At 41.4% G+C, this 18,574-nt stretch overlaps 1 protein-coding gene across 14 annotated transcripts in view; it reads right to left on the minus strand.

The window, feature by feature from the left end:
• Nucleotides 1-18,574, minus strand: part of LIMCH1 (LIM and calponin homology domains 1) — a 330,658-nt gene that overhangs the window by 19,847 nt on the left and 292,237 nt on the right. For 9 of the 14 annotated variants that reach the window (XM_045474223.1, XM_045474232.1, XM_045474227.1 and 6 more), the window contains 5 exons: nucleotides 17,062-17,225; nucleotides 12,923-13,028; nucleotides 8,146-8,186; nucleotides 3,580-3,660; nucleotides 109-201 (listed from right to left, as the gene is read on the minus strand). In XM_045474223.1, coding sequence (XP_045330179.1) covers nucleotides 109-201; nucleotides 3,580-3,660; nucleotides 8,146-8,186; nucleotides 12,923-13,028; nucleotides 17,062-17,225 — 485 coding nt within the window. Of the gene's footprint in view, nucleotides 1-108; nucleotides 202-3,579; nucleotides 3,664-8,145; nucleotides 8,187-8,947; nucleotides 9,023-12,922; nucleotides 13,029-17,061; nucleotides 17,226-18,574 lie in introns of all 14 variants that reach the window. The other 5 variants (XM_045474230.1, XM_045474225.1, XM_045474235.1 and 2 more) reach the window with 3 other exon arrangements.

An 18,574-nucleotide genomic window follows, 5' to 3' on the forward strand; every position in this document is an offset into this window, starting at 1 on the left:
GAGAATCAGACACAGCCGCATGCATACAGGTACCACGGACAAAAAATGCGTTGATAGAATCTGAGGAATCAAAACTACAAGTCAAATTCCTTCTTGGGAATTTCCTACCTCCTCGTAGTATCTGCGTTCCTCCTCTTCCACCTCCTTCTGAGCCTTTTCCCACTCTTCTTTCAGCTTGTTCTGTTCCTTCTGGTATCTCTCCTGTTACAGAGTTTCCACAGATAGTTCTTGAACTGACCGTGGCACACGTACATCACTGGGACATTTCTCTCCCACCTCTAAACCACCATGAACAACTTATCACAAGACTATCTTGCTACGACATTCTGAGTCTAATCCATTCACACAGCAAAAGGGGAATGCTATTTTGTGGTACTCCCAACATGTTAGGAGCCTAAAAATCCTACCAGAGAACAACAATTTTCTGCTGTTGGTGCGTTAAAGAATTGTTTTCAGGGGCGCCTGGGTGGTGCAGTCGGTTGAGCGTCCGACTTCAGCCAGGTCACGATCTCGCGGTCCGTGAGTTCGAGCCCTGCGTCGGGCTCTGGGCTGATGGCTCAGAGCCTGGAGCCTGTTTCCGATTCTGTGTCTCCCTCTCTTTCTGCCCCTCCCCCGTTCATGCTCTGTCTCTCTCTGTCCCAAAAATAAATAAACGTTGAAAAAAAAAATTAAAAAAAAAATTGTTTTCAGATATATGAGTGGACATTTGCTTATGGAAAGAGAAACGATAGAAGGACTACCAGACTGTAAGATCTTCCTTCACTTGGTTTTTGTCCTGGGAGGCAGACTAAACTGATGCTTTGTTTCTACTGAGCCCTTCAGAGAGGAGTGTTGCCATTTCACTAATAGAAATATGTTGCCACTGAGAGGGTCTGATAAAAGACAAACCAGAGGGGCGCCTGGGTGGCTCAGTCGGTTAAGCGGCCGACTTCGGCTCAGGTCATGATCTCGCGGTCCGTGAGTTCGAGCCCCGCGTCGGGCTCTGTGCTGACCGCTCAGAGCCTGGAGCCTGCTTCCGATTCTGTGTCTCCCTCTCTCTCTGACCCTCCCCCGTTCATGCTCTGTCTCTCTCTGTGTCAAAAATAAATAAACGTTAAAAAAAAAAAAAAAAAAAAAAAAAGACAAACCAGAAACCAACCAACCAAACAACAACAACAACACCTTGTGGGTTTCAAGACACACAATGCAGAAAGGTCCAAAGTGGACAAGATGATAATTAGCTGAGTAGCTGAGTTACTCTTTGCTTGTAGCCATTCTCCCAGAATGGAATCTTCCCAGGTTTAAGTAACTTCTGAATTAAGAGTAGCTTGTAAACAGCCCATTAGAAGGCTCCAGCATCAGAACTGCCATTACTGTTTTCGGAAACAATACAACACCAGTCACCACTTCTGGGGGAAAAAAACACTCTGAATAAGGATGGCTTCAAAAATGTGCCTGGAGTCCCTTGGACAGCTCACTAGAAGAAATGAATAAATGGAGATTAAAATTAGTGCCTAAAATGGGAGCTGACACCCCAGATGTCTTGGGAATGGTGCCTGTGACATGCCAGAGACAAAGGCATCACTGAAGTGTACCACACACAGTCGAATATTTTAGTCTAATTACTGTCAATCTTCTGAGGCTAAAACAAGTCTGCTTCTATCTTGCTGGAGAAGGCACTGAGATTTCCTCCAGGTATCACCTGTGATGTCATTATCTTAGGAGCAAAAGGGCTCTACCGGGATTGCCTGGAGCCTGATGTTCTTATTAATGTTCTGGAAAAGCCATTGATGGCCAACCCATGGCCAGCTTTTAACTCTAGGTAAGAATGTTGTTATCAAAACCTAATCTTATAAAGTTTCTGAGAGGGACTTTAGGGGCCTTTCAGAGAGAGGCAACAGACTCTAACACTTAACAGAAACTGAAAAACAAGCAAAGCTTAGGCTTATTGGTTCTAGGAGCTCACATCACATCCTCCCCTCACCAGGAGGATGAACTGAGTGAGGGAGTGAAAGATGCCATACATCTATGCCACACACACCAGCACATACCAACCCACACGTGTACACACACCAGCACGTGCACACACGTGTGGACACATGCGTGAACACACACGTGCCCACACCGGCAGGCTCGCACAGGCACCTCGCCCCAAAGCTCACAACCCTGCAGTGCCACGCTGCGTAACAATTTGGTGGGATAAGAATAACACGTATGTCTGCATCTGTAACGGTGGCCTCCTTGGGGACTGTAAGTGACAGAGTGCCACCCTGGGAAGCACGCTTGCTTGTCTTCTTTGTGGGATTTCTGACTCTTAGCTGTTCACCACTTAGCTGGGCAATGGGCATCTGAGTTCCAAGGGAACAGTAGATGCCCATGGCTGGTCTGGGGTCTCCCAGTGGACCTGAAAAGTCCCCACAGTTCTGGGACTTTGCTGAATCTGGGTTCTCACTAATATGTGGGTATTTATCCCTGTGCACGTTGGGTTAAAGATTTAACCCTGTGCAATTCTGAAAAGTGTTAAACTTCACTGGCAGACCTAAAGCTATACTATAATTAACTATCTAAACTGACCCCTGCTCCCAGCCCCTGGGAATTAAGCCAAGAGTGGCGGTCAAAGCAAAAAGATAAGGAAAAAGAAGTAAAACACACCAGCCTAAAGTCATCAAAATTCATGAGATTTAACATTCTTTTTCTTTATGCTCTTTTGGTAAAATCAGTACTAGTTGGAATACAGCGGAAAGAACATGAGTTTTAAACTCATACAGACTTGTATTTGAAACCAGGCTCAACAACTGTTAGCTGTCTGACCTTAACTTCTTTGAAACTTAGTTTCTTCAGTTGCATACTTGGACTATAAGGCATACTTTGAAGAGTTTTATGAGGATTAAATTAGATGTATCAAGCACCAACAAATATTTGCCAGTTCTTGGCACATGCAAGTACTCAGGTTAGTTTCTAAGATTAGTAGGTTACTTTTGGAGTCCTCATTACTCTACAAAACTGGCTTGGAACAAGCAGCACCATGATCAATTTACTCCCAAAAGTTTTCTAGGATTAAAAATGATCAGCCTTTACTCAAACATGGAGCAAACATTTCCACTTAAGGAACAAGACCCAGGCCACATTTTATTTCACATGTATGTTACCAAATAGTTTTTTGATCATTCATCCCTACTGCTACTTGGACTGGAATTTGGCAACTAAGGAGGTGATGAATGGATGGGTTGGCCCCTAATACTTGGGTTTTTTCTTTTTAGATTTTATTTTTAAGTAATCTCTACACCCATCATGGGGCTAAAACTCACAACCCCAAGATTCAGAGTCACATGCTCTACCGACTGAACCAGCCAGGTGCCCCCTTGGATTTTCTTTTTTTGTTTTAAGTGAAATGCTTTTTCATTGTGTTCATCAGTGTAAACTCTGGCAGGACGAATCAGACACAGGACACTGTTGCACTGGTACCTAGGGAATGGCCTTAGACTCACCAACTTCTGAGAAGAATCCAATTCCATGCTTTCCTGTGCTAAAAACTTATTTAACAGTAACGATGAGAGCATCATCTAATGGAAAATAACAAAGCAGTGAGCCCAGTCCTACCTGGAGCAAACGTTCCTGCTCCTGCTGCCATTTTTCCTGTCTCCGACGTTCCTCTTCTGGGTCCCATGCCCAGAATTTAAACTGCTTAGAAAATAAAACCACGATCAGAACTAAGCCACGTCCTCAAGGCCAGGACAGGGAAAGGGACACAATGAGTTTACAGACTGGCACTCCAACATACGAAGTTGAAGCCTCCCCATGTCTTAAAGACCCTCTTTGCTGCCGGAAACCACTTTTTAATCCTAATTCCTCTTTGGTTTACTTCCAGGAAGCTGGTATGATCTGTGAACCTTTTTGCAGCTAATGAAAACATGAAGTAACTAGCCCCTGGCATGGGAAGGCTTTGGCTTCATTTCTTTGAGAAGTGATCTCTTAAATGTATGCACGCTTCTAAGCATGAGATACTCATTCTGCCTATCGATCCTGGTCCAAGCGAATCGGAATGCTTATTTCAGCAGAACTGTATTTTGTGAGAAGTGGTGTTTGCCATACTATACAACTCATCTTTTTTTTTTTTTTAATGTTTATTTATTTTTGAGAGAGACAGAGTCAAGTGGGGGAGGGGCAGAGGGGCAGAGAGAGGGAGAGGGAGACACAGAATCTGAAGCAGGCTCTAGGCTCTGAGCCGTCAGCATTAAGTGGCTCAAACTCATGAACTGTGAGATCATGACCTGAATCAAGGTCATTTAGCTGACTGAACCACCGAGGTGTCCCCTATAGGCCTCATCTTTTTTTTTTTTTTTAATGTTTATTTTTAAGAGAGAGAGACAGAGCACGAGCAGGGGAGGGGCAGAGAGAGAGAGTCAGACACAGAATCTGAAGCAGGCTCCAGGCTCTGAGCTGTCAGCACAGAGCCCGACGCGGGGCTCGAACTCACCAACAGTGAGATCATGACCTGAGCTGAAGTCGCACACCTCACCGACTGAGCCACCCAGGAGCCCCCAAAACTCATCTTTTATGCTGCTATTGCTTTTCCATCACAGCTGTCTCTAAAGTGGGTTATTTAACTCACCAATGCTCACCAGCATCACCTGTGATTCAGGCAAGAGGGAGTCCCTGCCCTGGTGCTGAATAACCAACATACAAACTTAAAGACTTTTTTTTTTTTTTAAGGGTTTTGTGAGTTTGGCAGCAATGAATGAATGGGAATAATGGGAGAAGGATGCAAGAACCAAAGTGGGCAACCGGGTCACACAATATACAAGACGGAGCAGGTCCACAGGGGAAGAGAGATCACAGCTGGCCTCTGGGAAACCGGCGGCATTTAAACTTGGCCTCTCCCAACACCCAGGGGGAGGTGCCAAAGCAAACCACGTTCCCCACTAACTGTGCTTCTTCCCTTCCCTCTATTCTGATGGGCTGGTTTGGGGAAGCACTTAGAACTGTCTAGGAATCTAGAGAGAAAAAAGCAAGATGAGGCTGGCGGAATTTGAGAGGAGGGGGAGGGCCTGGGGGTGGTGGGCAGCAGGCAGAATCTATCTACCTGAGCTGCCTGAGAAGCTGGACAGGGTCAGTTCTGTCCGAGGCTTAGATGGGTCTAGTTACTGCCCAAGATACCTGGGCCAGCTCACCCTCGGCTCTGCCCTGCCCCCAACAGATCCATGCTACCACTTAGGTGGACAAGGGCTGAGCTGGCCCAAGGAAGTGTCTCCGGGCTGAGAATGCAGGCCAGCCATGGGTGTTGCTTGATTTATAACAAGATAAATATTTATAACTTTAATGTATGTAGACACACGAAACGTGAGCCTCCATTGGTACTCTTGCTATGGTACCGGCAAATGGTTAGGATGATACCCACAAAAAATCAAGGAAAGGTGGGCAAATCAGGTAGGGAAATGTATTTCCTATACACCACTCTTGGGATTCATACTGCAATTAGTAAACTAAAGGCTCTGACAGGTTATGCAGGAGAAAAGCTATTGAAGATATTTAACTGTATATAATTCAAAATTTCCCAAATTTCCTTGGATGATCATAAAATGTCATCCAAATGGGATTCCAGATAATAAATTAGGAATTAACAGTGTTAAAGGTTGGCTCCACTTGGCATTTTCCTAAAACTAAGAAGCCATTTAAGTGTTCAGAACACCTCTCGAAGGAATGACCCTTCTTTGTCTTTTAAGGAAAAGGGTGTGGTTCTGTGAACAAAGCCATAGGGAGTCCAGTGGGGAGAGTCTGTCCAATCGTGGCGGAAAAAAGAACAACAATTAGGAATTATTCAATTTTCAGATTTTACCAAGCAGTAATTGCAAGAATAAGTAAAGTGTGAGCAGACAGAAGGCAGCAGTGTGGGGTAGGGAGATTGAGCACAGAAGAAAATAGGGAATATTTGTTAAAAAGGAAGACAAAAATAGTGTCTTCAGAGGAAGAAAGATAAAGAGGAAGATACTTGCGTGATAAACAAAAGGGAAGGCAAAGTGATCACGCTCCTTCCTTTGGTGACTATTTGCTGAGCACCAGTGTGGGCCAGGTGGGGATACCAGCTGGCCAAGGGGCCCAGCCTTGTGGAGCTCACAACTGAGTGTGTGGGGAGGGTGGCTGTGAAGGAGTGACCAATGTATAAATGACACCAGAAGACAGTGTGATAACTATCATAAAAGAGATCTAAAAGCTGCTAGAGAAAGTCAGAGTGAAGAGCATTTAGCCCACTTTGTTCTATAATTTATCTGTTTACAAATCTGTACTTTCTTTGGCCTGGGGTTTCCTAGGCAGAGAGGACCCTTATCCCCCTAAGTATCCCAAGACCTTGCACTTTTAGGCCTTCAACAGATGTTTGTTGAACAGATGGATGGAATCACCTCAGGCCAAGGAATGCATCTCCTTCTCTCCCCTTTCTAGACGCTGAGCCAGGCCACTCCAAGTCTGACTGCAAGCGTTCTGATCTTTTGAGGTCAGCATAATCCAAGCTTAGTTCCTCTTCAAGCTTCTCTTATTTTCAAATGTCACTTATTTTTCTGTTCTATGAAGAGCTATCATTGAAAGAATGTCAAATTTGGGTGGGTATTTTCAGAGAATTCACTTATATAGATCAGTAATTTGTTTCTTTCTTGTTCTAGTTTCCATAAACCAGAAATAAGGACGTATCTCTTCAGGGCACCCTTCCCCTCCACCCCTGCCTAGGGGTACAAGAACAATATGACTCTGTTGCTCCCATGTAAATTAAGATGGAAATCAATGTGTTTCGTATACTCTTAATGTGCCAAGGATGCCACCTCTGGGATCCTTCTGGGGGTTCCCACGCACCAGGAGGATACTCAGCTTCCTGAGAAACTCAAGATTCCCAGTATTGGCTGGAGCCTCGGCCTGCACAAGTGGTTGCTAGTTCTGGAATGTGGCTGGAAATACTTAGGGCTGTGTGACCCTTCCCCATTCTGCACAGACACTTAGGACTTCTCAGAGTGAGACAATGTACCTATAGATAAGAATTGGTATTGGCGGGGTCCCTGGATGGCTCAGTCAGTTAAGCATCTGACTTCAGCTCAGGTCATGACCTCACGATTCATGAGTTTGAGCCCCGCATTGGCCTCTGCTGTCAACACAGAGCCTGCTTCGGATCCTCTGCTTCCCTTTCTCTCTGCCCCTCTTCCGTTTGCACACACTCTCTCTCAAAAATAAACAAACATTAAAAAAAAAAAAAAAAAAGAATTCCTGTTGGCTATGGTGGGCCTTTTGGATTAGCCACTGGGAGGATTTGTTCATGGATCAGGCACTGTGTTAGAGGCTTCACGTAATTATTTCGATTAAAGCTCACAACATCCTGAAAGGAGGGATTATGATCTCATTGCATAATCAAGGAATATGAGGTCCAAAGAAGTTATATAACATCTGCAGGGTCATATGTTAGTAAATCTGGAAACAGAGGTGCAACGGTGATTATGTGGCTACACCTCGGGGGCTCCGGGGAAATGCTACAGTTGATTGTGCCATCGAGGAAGTCTCCAAAGCCAGTGGAGTTTCAGAGGCTGAACAAGGTGCCAGGCCCAGCACTGGGAACACGCAGTTTAGAGAAAAGTCAGGTCTACAGAGAGCGTTCACGTACAATTCAGCAGCAAGCGGTTGCCACAGCATCATGTGTCTTAATGTTTACTTTTAGCAAATGACTTTTTTTTTGATGTAATTGAAAGAAAACATTGAAAACTAAACATACAGTTAATATTATTCAAGATACTCATTGTGAAAAGGAGTGAACAGGGGCAGCGTGGGTCTCCCAGGGAGTTTTAGCTGCGCCCTGTCTGTCGACAGTACACTATGTTCAAGTATTGAAGTATTACCCTCGGTTAAAACAATGATGTTGAATGCTGATAGGAGCTGCATGTCTTAATACTAATTCCTATGGTCACCTTCATCAGATTTTACTTTCCTAACTCACTTACCATTTTGTTTCCAGGCATATCACAACTCTGTGTAAGGATAAACCACCCGTATAATGTCTTTCCTCACATTGCACCTGAGAGCATTACACAAGATTTTTAATTATTCTTTTATAATCATTTAGAGTCCATTTTTGGTTGAATTCTTTTTAAGCAAATCAAATACTTTATAAATTAAAATCACACAGCTACTTACAGGTGTCGTTACAGGTGACTTTTCACTGCCTGGAGAATCCACTGTACAGAAAGAAAGAAAAGGAAAAAAAAAGAAGATTAAGCAGCTGCTAACAGTGTTTCTCTCTGATCCTCTGAGTGGAGGGTGGTTCCTATGTCAGCCTTAGATCAATTTTTTTTTTTTTTTTTGGTAAGCCAAGAGCATTAGAAGATCATAACAAAGCAGACCCTTGAAGCAATTTGTACCCATCACCAAAAGGAGTTATGACCAGTGTCATATGATTGATCACATCAATTAGCACCAGAGACTAGACTATAAGAAGGAAAAATTATAGGTGCTGGTTTTTAATGCCCCTTGCATTCCAGCTTGCTTGCCCGGTTCCCTCACTGTCTGACATGGAGAATTATCATACAGGGAGAGGCCAGACACCATCCAGAAAGTAAAGAGAGGGACACAGTTAACAAGAGAACCATTACCGGTTCCTGGCAAATATTTCTAACCTTTGTTTACAAAAAAAAAAAAAAAAGAGAGAAGAGCAGAAAAAATGATTTTGAATGCCTATTTTTTTGTTTTTGTTTTTTTTAAAAAGAAAGAGCTGAATATTATGTCTTTAGATTTTCAAAATAAAATTCTATGCATTTCCTTCCAATTTTAGTATAACTGGTACCGTTACCAAAGAACCAGCTCTTTGCTAACTGTGTGTCAGAAACAAGCGGTTTTTTTTTTCTGAAATCAGAAATGAAGAAGAATACCAGACAGTATCGGCTGCCCCCAACATGGATTTTTGCACAAAAGAGATACAGCTACCCAGTATGCATTTTACCTGACTGGGAGAAAAACTGGGAACGTCGCCAAGAGTTCTGAACTCTAAGCGGAACACTGGCAATGCCAGGCGACTCTAGATCAGATGGCAGAACAGAACAAACAGAAAACCATGAGGACGGGGTGAGAATTGGATAGAACCACGCTCTCAAGTACTGAAGGACATTTGGCTGTAGTCGATACAAGAGTTGAGAAGGAGGGACTCTGAAGTACAAAATATCCCAGTAAAACTCATACAAAACCTGAAGACATGGACACAAGCCAGTAGAAATGGGACAGTTCCTGCTGTGGTTGGTCTTCCTTGGCGTTAGGTGAAATTTTATAGGCGCATACTTAATGGTGATACTGTTAAAAGTTAAATCTCAAATGATAGGATGATACGCTCTGCAAGAGCAAAACGCACAGTTTAAATTGCTTTTGGAGAACACTGGGAAAGTATAAAAGACAGCAGAGATGAGTTCAATGATTCTTTTCTATCCTTTATAAAGCATATGTATGGAAGTCTGAGGTCAAAGTTATACATGTGTGTAGCAAAAGGATGTGTAGATGTCTGTCTGTATAGACACAAGCTCATGGTCAGCATTTCCATACTTATGGGCCCTGTGCAACTCTCACATCATTCTCAGTTCAAAGACATCAGTTTTAAAATGTGCACGTATTTTCCCAAAACACCAATATATCTTTGAACTGCTGGGAGATAGTTGAGAAAAGGAAAACTGTCACCTTCAAATGTATTCTGTGAATGTTTTCAGATTATTTAAAGGCTACTTATGGGGCGCCTGGATGGCTCAGTCGGTTAAGTGTCCGACTTCGGCTCAGGTCATGATCTCACAGTTCATGAGTTTGAGCCCCACGTTGGGCTCTGTGCTGACAGTTCAGAGCCTGGAGCCTGCTTCAGAATCTGTGTCTTCCTCTCTCTCTGCGCCTCCCTGCTCATGCTCTCTCTCTCAAAAATATAAATAAACATTAAAAATTTTTTTAAATAATAAAAGAAAAATAAATGAAAAAGAGACTCCCTATGTGTGTGTGTGTGTGCGTGTGCACGCGCGCGCACACGCTTGCTTAGGGGGAATCTGTGAAATATCATTAGGGCCCACCACCAGATCTTCAGTAGCCTGTAAATCAGTCTATAAACATACGAGTTTGTAGAAATGGGGGAGATATCATTGTCTAAGGGAGAGAGTATTAGGTATGGCTCCAAGATTCCTGATCCTAAATGTATAGCTTCTTTGGACTTGATGTGTGACCACAGACTAGTCACTTACATAGTTCCACGGACTTTTTCCTTTAAATTGAAGTACAACTGATGCACACTATTAGTTTCATGCACAACACAGTGATGGATAACTCTATACAGTATGCTATAGCACATACACATAGAACAAGGATAGCCACCATCTGTCACCACACAACGCTGTCACAATACCATGGACTGTATTCTCTGAGCTGTACTTTCTTCCCATCCGGTGACTTACTCATTCCATACCCGGAAGCCCGTATCTCCCACTCCCTCTGACTTTTTATATCTGGGCAAAACCCTATACTTCCCCCTCTCCCCTCCCAATTTAAGACAAATTCTGTCTTTTAAGGTTACATTTATTAGAGGCCTTTTCTTCTCGAAGATAGGAATTTATTCACTGTAGACAAAGTATTACTGCTATTTTTATATCTCTTGACAATGTCTTTGGTCAGCAATTAAAACACATACTTCAAGTCAGTGGTTTTCAGAGTGTGGTCCCTGGATCTCCAGCATCAACATCACCTTTGGGAACTTGTTAGAAATGCAAATACTCTGGCCCCAGCCCAGGCCTACTCAGACACTGTAGGAATGGAACCCAGGGACCTGTGTTTTAACCAATCCTGTAGGGAACCCTGGCACGTACTCATATTTGAAAATTACTGCTTAAAGCCTTATCTTTACAGTATCCATTCTTATTTTAAGACAAGCATTTAAGAATAGCTTATTACTGGGAACCTGGGTGGCTCAGTCGGTTAAGCATCTGACTCCTGACTTCAGCTCAGGTCATGATCTCACAGTTTGTAAGACTGAGCCCTGTGTTGGTCTCTGCACTGACTGCAGAACCTGCTTGGGATTCATTCTCTCTCTCTCTCTCTCTCAAAAATATACGTAAGTACATTACATTACATTTAAAAATAAATTTAAAAAGGAATAGCTTATTATTGCCTGGTATCTTTCTCTGTACTTCTATTCCTACTATTCTGAAACTACCAGATTATATTAGTGCTTATTCTGGGGCAGGTATTGAGCTAAACACTTTTTTTTAATCTCATTTAATTATTCCAAAACTCTTATGAAGTTGGTACTATTGTTTCCATTTTACAGTTTACAGGTGATGATAAGAGATTAGGAGATCTTGGTGGGGAAGATCACACAGCTAAGAACTAGATGAGCAAGAATTCAAACCCAAGCATTGTCTCCAGAGCCTGCAGGTGTCATTACAGCTTCCGTGAACCGGACAGGAGTACAGAACAAGTGTACGTCGAATATAGTTCTATCCTGAAGACTAATTTTTGAAATTCTCTAGTGCTACTAAATTTTACTTTTTATCATTCAACTTAGATAAAGCATGATGTAAAGTCCCTTAATTAACAGCACATTTCGCAAAGTTGAAATGCACAACAGGTAACAGAATGTAAAAACATGTGAGACCAGAAAACTAATTAAGATGGCTTAAAATATATACTTCCTCTCTCTATTACTTCTCCACACAATTAAAAAGTGGTAGAAATAGGGCAGGATTAAAAGCTGTCTAAATATGGTCAATTGCTGGCCCAGTTAGAAGACTTTATTTTTGTCAATTCCCCTCAGGACAGTAGGGCCGACAAATTTAAAACAAATGCTTGGAAGGCAGTATTGAACTTTTTTCCACATTAAGGAACCAGAGATCATCAGTGTATGTACTAATTAATTCCCTCCAAAGTACTTCCTGTTATACAAATAGAGCCCACCTTATCACCCAGCCGTCAACCAGGGCTAAAGGAAGCCAACCGAGATTCTGCCAATTGTGGCCCCAAATAGCTGCCCATCCTTGAAAAGAAAAAAGTAAAAATAAATCCCCGGCCACAATGACCCTCTACCATCTTCTCTTTGCCTGAGCTGATAAATCTATAAAGTGTACTGGGAAGAGGACATTAAAAAAAGATAAACAAGAAACCTCACCGCGCTTGCCTCCTAAACTCTAGCTCTTTTCACATCTGGAGAGAGAACTCACACCAGGAATGCCCAGTAGTCTATCTGTTTTGCAGAACAGGCAGGGAATTCTCAGGACACTCCCCTATCCCGTTCACACCCCTAAGGCTCCTTTCTGGTGGTTGTGGGCACCTGAGTTTTTCACAAGGATAAAGAGATTCAAGTGGAACTCTTACTAAAGAGTAAAGGGGTGAATTCACAACCTGTACATGGCCTGTGAGTTACCTGGGGAGTTTGCAGAACACGTTTAATCTATGATTGTGAATGACTTCTCAGTAATCGTCATGCACACCCGGGAATTATTATGAAGGAAATCTGATTTTCTTCCAAAGGAGTCAAATTGTCAAAGGAATGAGTATTTTGTAAAGATGAGATAATTAACAGTTAATGAAGTTGACATAACCATTAAGATGATAAACTTTTTATTAAAGTTCTTGATTTTTTATTTTGTAATTTTAAAAAACATTTTGGAGCCAATAAAATTCTTTTAAGGTATCAAACACTTGTGTAGGTCCTACTGTGCCTACAGCGCCGGGCTGACAAAACAGTGTCAGTAGCTGGGTTTCTGGCTGGGCCACATAGACAGTGCGATCCCAGATTTCCATTCTGAAGTTGTTTAATTTAGCCACCACGGATTCTTGCAAACACCATGGCTAAAGGGATGTTAACATAAAGGAGGTAGTCTTCCTTTAAAATAAAGAATATTTTACTGCAGATGGGCCCAGGAGAACAGGCAGAGCTAATAAAATATTTCTTTCATTTTACCTTGAGAATTGAGATTTGGCAAATGTAATTGGTTGGTTTCAGGCATTTTGTCCAGAAATGGATACGTCAGGGTTGCTTCTGGCTCTGGCGATTTTGGCTTTCCCACCTGGATCACGGGCAACAAACAGAAACATTCTAATATTTTCCATTAAAAATTGCACAGGTGAAATACAATTTAAGAACCATAGCTATTACATAAGTCAATAAACCCAAATGTCTAACTTTTAAATGGAAAATTTTGCCCCTTCCCCAAAACTCTTTTGTGTTTTCTACATTAATATAGAGGCCTGGGGTGCCTGGGTGGCTCAGTAGGTTAAGTGTCCAACTTCCGCTCAGTTCATGATCTCGTGGTCTGTGAGTTCGAGACCCACATTGGGCTCTGTGCTGATAGCTCAGAGCCTGGAGCCTGCTTTGGATTCTGTGTGTCCCTCTCTCTCTCTCTCTCTCTCTCTCTCTCTCTCAATAAATAAATAAATAAATAAATAAATAAATAAATAAATAAACATTAAAAAAATATATAGAGGTCAATTTTTTTCAGAGAAATCAAACTAGAGCATAGAAGTATGATGATCACTTTTCTCCAAACCCAGAAGATAATATTCTATCTTTGGGGTTATACACCATTCTGTACTATTTTCTGATCAATCAACCACATATCCTCTTCTTAGTACTACATAATACTGATTTTGTAACATCAGAAAGTGAGATGCTCCACATAAGATACAATAAATCTTACTATGTAAGTGCTGAGTATTAAAATAATATCACCTTCTAGTGGACATTATTCTCAAGACAGTACACCACCCTCCCACAAACTTATGCAGAGCACATTAAAGGCAATATATTTTGCTTGTTGACAAAGAAGTGTCGTTTAAAATAACTACCATCCACTAGTGTCCTAGCAATGGTGCCATTAGGGGATTGTTGAGGCAGATTAGACCACTTGTCCTTATGGCAAATAGTTTCAAAATTTTAAGCTTTATGAATTCTTCTGTTTGCTTTGTAGAAATAGATGGTTTTCTTCTTATTGTTATCTAATTTTATTTTGTTTTTCCCCAATCTGAATGGCTTTGGGCGGAAGAAGCACCTTCCTTCTGACTTATTGCTTCCAATCAACTGCTGAAAGACCAGATTACCAAACTGATGTCTAAAACAAGAGTCAGTAGACTCCGAGCAAAGATCAGAAGGAAGGGCATGGCTGTATCAGTTCGTTTCCTTTCGGCTGCTTACAGGACTTGCTCGGGTTCACTCTGGCTAGTGGCTGTGTTCCCAGTAGACTAACTTGATAGCAAACAGGGCAAGTCAGGCTGTAGAGCATTTGTTTCATCATAAGCTGAACTCTGATTTGGTTCTCAGGATGATTTCATGCCTATAATTTCTTCTTAGTAGGATTTTATTTTTCTTTATGAATAATATATTTGGCCCTAATGGAATCTTGAAGAAAACAGTTAATCACTTCATTCTGCATTACAGAGGTCAACCAGATGTCCCAATGAACTTCAATGTTAAATACGCAGCAAAGGCTAAGGCTTAGACTTACCAAAGTTGACAAGCCCCAAATCTTAACCTTATACCATTTCCTCCATAGTTGAGACTGACAAAAAAAGTGTTTCAGTGATGCTCAGTTGTAAATGAATGTTACTAGCAGAAATGCCCCAAATCACCACTACGTAAAAAGGTCAGCCCATGTGCATGAACACTTTGTTTTATAAAGGTAACACTCTCAAGAGAAGTCAGAAGACAAAAGCTGCTGCAACCACAGTGATGACCTTTCTCCTTTTTCCTAAGTGTTAACTCCACAGTATGGAAAATAGAGGGGAGGGATTCTTATGGTGTACGAAAAGCGTTGGGATCCAAAACCACTATTGCATCTGCTAACCAACTAGTAGAGATTCTTAATCTGGAGTCCACAGAACAGAATTTAAGGGGTGTATCTCCTTGATAGCACTTGGTACGTAGGAAAACGTGGTAATCTTGTGTATTTTATACTTTTAAGAATATTATCTTGAGAATACTGTTTACCAGATGCCAAAGGTCTGGTAAACACACACACACACACACACACACACACACACACACACACAGAGTTAAGAACCCCTGAAAACAGTGTTTTCCATAGTAGGGTAGACATGACCCTGGTGGTCTAAAGATGGACCACACAGATGAGGTTAGGCAGATGAGATATGCACATTAATACTTTTTAGTTATTGTGTTTCCTTTGTTTCATAAAAAAATATTTTTTAGTGATGAGACAGTTTTCCTTCCGGTTTAGACTTAAGTGGGAAAAAAGTTCATTTGGAAGAATAAAAATGACATAATGGCTACAAGCGTCATGTGGATAAGGCAAATCTGCAAAGGTGGGAAATCCTGCCTGCCCCCAACGTTTTCCTATGGCTTAGTTCCTACTTTCAGACCTCTAGACCATTCTTTAATCCTCCGTGTATAAAAATGAGGAATAACTGGAGTCTGAAATCCCCCAAAGGCATCAAGACAATAGGCATTTTTGACGTTCTACCTAGGACACAGCACTGTCCTCTCCATAAGGCCCGGGGCTGTATCTTGTTTGCTGCTGAAACCCAGTGTTTAGTACAGTGCCTGGCTTAGAGTAGGTGCACAGTCAATACCGGCTGAGTAAATGACGAATGAACTGGAACTAGAAGTGGTAAAAATGTCCAATCCAAATTTAGGGTTAATTCCTAAAGCTGGAATGTCACCACATACAGTACGCCAGTGTGCAAGCCCATGGTTGTCTATGTTGGTGGCCCTCTTGGAATCACCAGGGGAGCTTTTAAAAATACAGATGCCTGGGACCTTCCCTCAGCAATTCTGATTTATTTGATATGGAGCATGCTTGGTATTTTTTGAATTCTAAAGGGTAGCCGAGGTTGAGAGCAACTGGAATAAAGACGAAGACTTTGAGACTGTGCCTGAAAACAAACCAAATTAGTATGAATGAGATGAGACTCTAAACAAGGAAGAAATTTAATAAAAACAAGACATTAAAACTCATTATATCAGAATAATAATTTTCTAGTTTCCTTGTTGTGCAAGTCCAGAGGCATCAGAAGTATCATTGCTACAAAACAGGTAAATGTGAGAGAATATTTAGTAAGCTGCAGATAAGCAAGCTTAGGCCCATTACATTTTTCTTTTAAATATATAACTGCATAATTAAAAATTATTTGAAATAAAATTTAAAAGATGTTGAATGAATATATATAAACCAATATGTATCAATTGCTACTAGTAGAGGTAGGTTTCAGTGGCTATCTCTCTTGCTTTATTTCTTTTTTTTTTTTTAATTTTTTTTAACGTTTATTTATTTTTGATACAGAGAGAGCCAGAGCATGAGTGGGGGAGGGTCAGAGAGAGAGGGAGACACAGAATCTGAAACAGGCTCCAGGCTCTGAGCTGTCAGCACAGAGCCTGATGTGGGGCTCGAACTCACAGACCGCGAGATCATGACCCCAGCCGAAGTCGGCCGCCTAACCGACTGAGCCACCCAGGCGCCCTCTCTTGCTTTATTTCTATTTTTTAATTTATATATTATTTTTTATATGTTTACATATATTATTTGACAGATTTGTCATGTATTTACAGGTACATTACTATAAATATACATATAAGTTTTAAAAAATGCATAGCTACAGAATAAATGCTTGTGGCCTCCCAAAATTCATATGTTGAAATCCTAACCCTTGAGATAGTGGTATTAAGAGGTGATTCGTATAAAATGAGACTCAAAAGAGCTCCCTCGCGCTACCCAACAAATGAGGGCACTGCAAGAAAGTCACCTGTGAACTGGGAAGTGGGTCCTCACCAGACACCTTGATCTTGGAGTTCTAGCCTCCAGAACTATGAGAAGTAAATGTCTGTTATTTACAAGCCACCCAGCCTGTGGCTGCTATAGCAGCCCAAGTGACTTAATGTGTGTATCTTTCTATACGCATTTCATTTTTTTTTTTTTTTAAGAAAGAACATGTAGTATAGTTGCATTTAGAAGAAAATACAGATTAAAGATAGGAATAGACTCGGAGAGAAAATAAATCCTCATTATGAACAAGCGCCACTGATATAAGTTCCCTTCATAAACCAGCTACAACAAGAAGCCACACTAATTTGGACACGGAGTACTTCACCTTCTGTGACAGCACCAACTCCACCTTTCCACTCATTTCATTTTCCAGCTTCTTCTGGTCATTTTCTTCTGGCACGTCATTCTTCAGTCGGGGGCTCGAGGAAAACTCCACAAAGGGCACAGTCGGGCTGGACCGAGTCACAGTTGTTGTAAAATGCTGTGGCTCTGAAATGGAGTTACATTCAGAAACATAAAAAAGAAGGACATCCCATGAAGGACCATTTCCCTTCCACTGCCATGAAATACATCGAATACGTATCCTGCCGTTGGCCGTAAGAAGTTGGATTACAGTGTGACGAGAGTTATAAAGAGGCTGAGATGCCAGAATTGGCCAGTCTCTTTCAAGACATTAAAAAGAAATCAAGCAACATAAGACACATAAAGAAGCCCACCATGAAAAATTTAAGTTCTTAGTAAGAGTCAGTTTCCATATGAAGAGCATGACATGAGACAAAATGTTGACACAAAATATTATGGTAGGTGGGTTGGATGAGAGAATACTTATAGACACTTTCTTTCCAAATGACTGAGTGGCAGCTTGACTCTTTCTTTTGAATTTCAATGCCTCTTTTAACCGTTACATTTTCATCATTGAAATGTGTTAATGAGTGCGTGGTATATATAATACAGTGAAAATAAAGTGTTCTCTGATATACATGGAAAAATTAGGTATACTCTAGAGTGAGGGGCATATCAAAATGTGGAGGTGCAATCTATTTGGAAAAAGCATATGCTAAAATTTGTTATAATGGTATTTAATTTATTAAGAAAAAAATTTTAATGTTTATTTGTTTTTGAGAGAGAAAGAGAGACAGAGCATGAGCAGGGCAGTGGCAGAGAGAGGGAGACACAGAATCCGAAGCAGGCTCCAGGCTCAGAGCTGTCAGCACAGAGCCCGACACGGGGCTCAAACTCATGGACCACAAGATCATGACCTGAGCCGAAGTCGGACGCTTAACCAACTGAGCCACCTAGGCACCCCTATTTAATTTATTTTAAAATGCCACTTTAGGTGTGCCTGGGTGGCTCAGTCAGTCAAGTGTCTGACTTTTGATTTTTCATGGTCATGAGATTGAGCCCCGCATTGGGCTCTGTGCTGAGCGTGGAGCCTGTTTAAGATTCTCTCTCTCTCTCTCTCTCTCTCTCTCTCTCTCTTTCCCATTCCCTCTCTTTTTCTCTCTCCCTCCCCTCCCTCAGCTCCTTCTCAGCTTGTGCATGCACCCTCTCTGTCTCAAAAATAAAATAAAATAAAATAAAATAAAATGCCATTTAAAAATAATTTGGTATTAGAAGAGGGTGGGGAGTTTTTATGTTTGCAAAAACAAAAAGATTACTTTATTAAACTGTCTGCCAGCTTTATCATTTTAGTGTCTATTTTGATAATGTGTTTTTGGTTTATATCTTATCTATTGATATTATGTGTATTAAAATATGACCCCTAGTTATTAGCATAACTGTTTTTGGAAACATAATCTTTATGATGATGGAGATACGCTTTCAAAAAAACCAAGAAA

Source organism: Leopardus geoffroyi, chromosome B1 (assembly GCF_018350155.1).
Source record: "Leopardus geoffroyi isolate Oge1 chromosome B1, O.geoffroyi_Oge1_pat1.0, whole genome shotgun sequence".
NCBI lineage: Eukaryota > Metazoa > Chordata > Mammalia > Carnivora > Felidae > Leopardus > Leopardus geoffroyi.